Genomic DNA, 6,168 nt, shown 5'->3' on the forward strand with positions numbered 1-6,168 from the left:
CCCTGATAAGAACTCCCTGTGCCTCACTATTCATTTACGAAAGTCTTTGCTAAAAAATAAAAAAAATAAAAAATAAAAATAAAAGAAAGTCTTTGCTAAATTTCTTTCTTTTTTTTTTTTTTTTTTTTTTTTTTTGCTAAATTTCTTTATGTTTAGATTTTTCCTGTGTAAAGTAAACTGACATATACCCAAGGTCATTAAACCCTTTTCTGGACACTTTAGCTGGAAAGTAGTTTTATTAGGAAAGACATCGGTATTTCTATGGAGTATAATAAACAAAGGAAAAATGAAATATCTGGTAATCAGAACATTTTCCTCCCTGAGTAAGCTTATTCCTCCTCCTCTCCTCCTCCCTATGCTCATTCTACATAAATAATAAATGCAGAAGATTTTCTGAGAAAGTGCCCAACTGATTTGTGAAAATAACCTCAAAAGACTGAGACTTTCCACTAATAATCTCTCAGTTTTGGGTTCTGAATTCTCATAATTGGATTCTGTCCCTTAGAAAGCTATATCTGTATTTTTGAACCAGAATTTAAGAGTACACAAATATTATTTAGCCAGAAAAAAAAATACCACAAATGATAACCTGTTCTCTTGATAATTTGAAAAGCTTACAGATTCTCTTTCAAACCTTAATATAAGTTTGTGTTTTTTTTTTTTTTCCAGCTAGCCAAGTCTCTCCTGGTAATCCAGTTGTCCCCAATCCTGTTCACATTGGCATATTTTGTGCAAAAAGAAAAAAAAATCATGAGCCTTCAGAAGAAAACATATGTGGTCATCTATTCCTTAACTGCCAGCTCACAAGATTTTAACATAGTTTATTTTAAACTGAGCCAGAAATCCTTGGAGTCCCAGTTGTTTTTCCATTAGAGGTATGAAATTCGGCCCCACGTGTTTCTGTTCTGGAAAAAGTCCATTGACGCTCTAAATCACCTGGTAACATAAATTAAGTAGGTCTTAGAACATAACCCTCATAGGCGCAGCAGGAAAAAATGAATTGGAAAAATACAACCTTGTGTTCAAAATGTATCACTTAAAACTTCACAATATTCACTGCCCAGTAGGAATATGTCAAAATAATTAGACAAGCATTCTGTACTTAAGAATGCTCTGAAATGTTGGTGGGAATGTAAAATGGTACAGCTGCTGTGGAAAACAACTTAAAATTTAAAATAGAATTAACATATGCCCCAACACTTCCACTTCTGGGTATTTACCCACAAGCATTGAAGGCAGGGTTTCAATGAGATACTTGTACATCTATGTTCACAGGAACATTATTCACAATAGCTAAAATGTGGAAGTAATCCAAGTGTCTATCAACAGAGAAGTAGTTAAGCATACTGTGGTACATACACACAATGGAATATTATTCGACCTTTTAAAGGAAGGAATTCTGACCTGTGCTATATAACGTGAATGAGCCTTGAAGGCATTTCACTAAGTGGAATAAGCCAGTCACAGAAAGAAAAATACTGTACAGTACCACTTACATGAAGTACTTACTAGCACTTCAAAATCATAAAGACAAAAAGTATAATGGTGGTTGCCAGGGGCTGAGGGGAGGGGAGATAGAGAGTTATTGTTTAATGTGTATAAAGTTTTAGTTCTACAAGATGAAAAGAATTATGAGGATGGATGGTGGTGGTAGTTGCACAGTAACATGAATGTATTTAATACCACCAAACATGGATATATTTAATATTTAAAAATGGCTCACATGGTAAATTTTACAGTATGGGTATTTTACCACAATTTTAGAAAGTGAAGAAACATTCTGTGAGGAACTCAAAATAATCAGGGGACCAGAGATGTAAGGACCTGTAAGTAAGAACTAAATATGAACTCTCTGGTTTCATCATACATACTTGGACTAAGAATCATGCCTTTAACATACCAGAGTTACTATAAAAACAAAGATCCTTTACTATTGCTTAATGACAATGGTAAAAATGAAAATTATTAATATGCTTTTGCATCAAGTTGGAGGGCGTTTTATTATCCTAGTAGCTGGCTCAATACTTTCTTTTAGGTAAACATCTAACTTTGCTAAAAAAAATACTATAATAAGTCTCTTTGTTGTAAAATCTGAGATCCAGAAGTGTTTCAATGCATGCAGAAAAGCCTACATGAGGCAATGAGGGGGAAGATGGGAAATTGAGCTCAGAAAACGATATGATAGAAGTAACATCCACAAGGTTGGGGTAAGGAGAAAGCAATGATTAGTCTGAGCTTTTTCTTCATGTTAGGTAGAACCAAGACAGCAGCAAAATACTTGAAGAGATCAGTTGCTGGAAACTCAAAGAAATCATTACCAGATGCACTCTACTCTTAAAGGTCATAAATTTGGGGGTTTAGTGAGAACTGTATAAGAATCTCCAAGAGAAACAGATGCCTCAACTGATGACAATATCATCCATTCATCTCTCATAACTAACACTGATTGAGTGCCTAACTGTATACTAAGTTTTGTTCTAAGAGCTATGGTCAAATTAACTCATTAAATCCTTGCATCAGCTTTAGGAGGTACTAGTACTATCTCCCTTCACCAGGTGAGGAAAGTGAGGCACATACATGTTAAGTGACATAACCAAGGTCACATAGCTAGTAGTGCCAGAGACGAGATCAAACCCAGGCCATCTGAATTCAGAGACTGTCATTTTCACCACTATACTGTCTGTGATTTTGTTCAGCACAAGATTTTCTATAATGCTTAGCAAAACTCAGATTATCTAATTTGGTCATTGGCTGACTATCATCTTCCATAGGAATTGTCAAGTTTTATGTTATAAGAGTCCATAGAGTTCATCTAACCTAGTGTTTCCATCAATGCAAGGTTCCCTCATTACATATCTTTTTCTGACAACAAGCCAGGTTCTTTCCACATACCTTTCATAACAGGAAGGCCCCTAATCTGAGTGTCAGAGGTGTTTTGCTAGAAAAAGTACTTGACACTTTTAAAGGTAGTAAAATCCACCAATTTTTGTCAATGCCTTTGAGTAACTAGTTTGCAAACCACCAATGAAAAGCATAAGTAGGAAAACTATCACTTAAAATTCCTCAACGGGAAAAATAAAAAAATAAAAAAATAAATAAATATAAAAAAAATTCCTCAACGGGGGCTCCTGAGTGGTTCAGCAGTTGAGCATCTGCCTTCAGCTGAGGATGCGATCCCAGAGTCTGGGATTGAGTCCCCCATCAGGCTCCCTGAGGGGAGCCTACTTCTCCCTCTGCCTGTATCTCTCTATGCGTCTCTCTCTGCATCTCTCATGAATATATAAGTAAAATCTTTAAAATAAATAAAATAAAATATAAAATAAAATAAAATAAAATAAAATAATTCCTCGACGAAACATCAAATGTTTTGGGGTATAAAGGGTTCTTTACCATAGAAGGCAATGTAAGAGTATTATTGACCAAGTCACACAATCTGTCTCATGAATAACATATCTTAAATACCCCTATGTTGAAACAATAGGACTTTATGTGTTTAAAGACACATAAACAGCAAACCTATGCACTAAAACTAATTTTTTTGTCAGTGAGTTGGACAACCACAACAATGGGTTTTAACAACTACAGAAGGAAAAGAGAGGGCAATGCTCACCAAAAAGCATGATGGAGACTAATGGGTCAGGGGTAGCAATGTTTCAAAAATAGTTGTAATATAATTGGGAGTGGTAGAAAGTGCATGCCAGGGGCAGTAGTGATTATTATTATTATCGTTTGGCTCATAGAAAAATAATGGCACTTAAATTAATATACTAATACTTTCTGAAAAGTTACCAGATTTTCAGTAGTATCCTAAGAGTCACAAACCCAAAAAATGTGTCCTTGATAGATAGTTGTGAAAAGAATGCTTCCCTTGTTGGGGCATCTGGGTGGCTCAGTCAGTTAAGTGCTCAACTCTTGATTTCAGATCAGGTCATAATCTTAGAGTCTTTTTTTTTTTTTTTTTAAGATTTTATTCATTTATTCATGAGAGACACAGGCAGAGGGAGAAGCAGGCTCCATGCAGGGAGCCTGACGTGGGACTCCATCCCAGGTCTCCAGGATCACGCCCTGGGCTGAAGGTGGCGCCAAACCGTCAAGCCGCCCGGGCTGCCCTAATCTTAGAGTCTTAAAATCAAGCCCTGTATCGGGCTCTGCACTGGGTGTTGAGCCTGCTTAGGATATTCTCTCTCCCTTTCCCTCTTTCTTTCTTAAAAAATAAATAAATAAAGCTTCCCTTGCATTTCCCAGCAAGGGGGCTGCTTCTCCCACTCCCTATATCTCTGTCTCTCTCTGTGTGCTTCTCATGAATAAATAAATAAAATCTTTTTTTAAAAAGGGAACTAAGACATATAATAATTCTTTTTAAATTACTTTATAAATATAAAATCAGAAGAATGATGAGAAGAATTACACACATATTCAAAGAACTCCAGTGTTGCTTAGATCATTAGTGATGAACTTTAAAGGCAAGAACATCTTAGGATTGTTTTACTTTTATATTATAATTATTAAATGTAAATATTTTATTTGAATTAGTAGTAAATTTATATCAGTAAATGCCTCATTTCTAGAGCATTCAATTTGCATTTGGGCATCTAAACACACTTGCTTATAAAATAAATAAATCCTTCACATAATTATACTTCTATGGTACTTTGATAGTTACAGTATGTTCCTGACCACTGAGAGGGGCAAAAAAGATCAGTCTGTATATAAATTGCTTTTCTAAACAACCCTCCCATTGGAAATCAATTACCACCAAGAATCCATTTTCAAGGGAAATCCAGAGGACCAAAGATAGTTTGTTGTTTATTAATACTATTAGCTTCCCTCTGCATTAATCCTATTATAGTATGGTTCACAAATTAGAATAACAAAATGGAGTACAGGCCCTTCAGGTCATAAATATCACTAAAAAAAAAATAATAACTCGTTTTGAACGTTTTTCAATTACATACCAAAAGGCTATGAGTACCCTCGTTCCAGTTCTGTTGCCTCTGATCTGTACCAAAAAAAAAAAAAAAGACAAGAAAGGGGTCATAAATTTTCTGCCTGGATCCAGTCAAAATCCTACCACATCAACTCCAAGAAGAGGCAACAAAATAGTAAGTTGCTCATCATAATAACAACCCCATGTCTCTCTTGAAAAATGACACAGGAAGTTCTAACTCAAAAGGAAAGAAGACCTAGGTAGTCAACTAGCAGGAAACCGTTAAAGCTGAGATCCCCTGAAATTTATTGTTTTTTAAAAGATAAAGTGAAAATAATGTTCAAATCCCTTTGAACACTACTCAAGATATATTATTATTTTACTTTTAAATATCTCGAAAGATGTACACATGGATTTAGAACTTCCATCTGTTTTCCTGGAATCCTGTCAGTGGAAAAGTGTTCCATATTAGTAATAATCATCCCATTCATTGCCTAAACCATAAGTTTAAAAAATGTATATTTTCTAAGACTTCATTTTTTAGGGCAGTTTTACGCTTATAGTAAAACTGAGAGGAAGTTACAGAGATGTCCCATATACCCCCTGCCGCCACATGCATATAGCCTCCCCCATTATCAACATCACTCACCAGAATGGTATTTTTTTTTTTACCAACAATAAACCTACACTGACACACTGTGATTAGCTAGGGTCCATAACATACCTTACAGTTCACTGTCAGTGTTGTACGCTCCATGTTTATAGAAAAATATACAATGACATATATCTATCATTATAATATCATGTGATATTATATCATAGCATTTTCATTTCCCTAAAAATCTTCAGTGCTCTGTATATTCATTTTTCCTGCCACTAGCAAACACTGAACTCTTTATTGTCTCCATAGTTTTGCCTTTTCCAGAATGTCATATAGCTGCAATCTTACAGTATGTAGCCTTCTCAGATGGGCTTCTCTCAGTAATATGCATTCAAGTTTCCTCCATGTCTTGTCATGGCTCAATAACATATTTATTTTTAGCACTAAATAATATTCCGTTGTCTGAATGTATCAATTTCTTTATCCATTCACCTACTGAAGGACACCTTGGTTGCTTCCAAGTTTTAGCAATTTGTGAGTAAGCTGCTATAAACATCCACGTGCAGGTTTTGTGTAGACATAATTTTTCAACTCCTTTGTGTAAGTACAAAGAAGCATGATTGCTGAGCTATATGGTAAA

General features: G+C 35.1%; 1 protein-coding gene across 1 annotated transcript in view; it reads right to left on the reverse strand.

The window, feature by feature from the left end:
- The window catches only part of IPCEF1 (interaction protein for cytohesin exchange factors 1), a 119,566-nt gene extending 113,882 nt beyond the window's left edge, over window positions 1-5,684 (reverse strand). The window contains exon 1 of the mRNA XM_049114575.1: window positions 5,652-5,684. Within this exon, the coding sequence (XP_048970532.1) occupies window positions 5,652-5,684 (33 nt within the window). The remainder of the gene's footprint in view (window positions 1-5,651) is intronic.
- Between the last annotated feature and the right edge of the window lie 484 nt (window positions 5,685-6,168).

The sequence above is a fragment of the Canis lupus genome, chromosome 1, assembly GCF_003254725.2.
Source record: "Canis lupus dingo isolate Sandy chromosome 1, ASM325472v2, whole genome shotgun sequence".
Classification (NCBI taxonomy): Eukaryota; Metazoa; Chordata; class Mammalia; order Carnivora; family Canidae; genus Canis; species Canis lupus.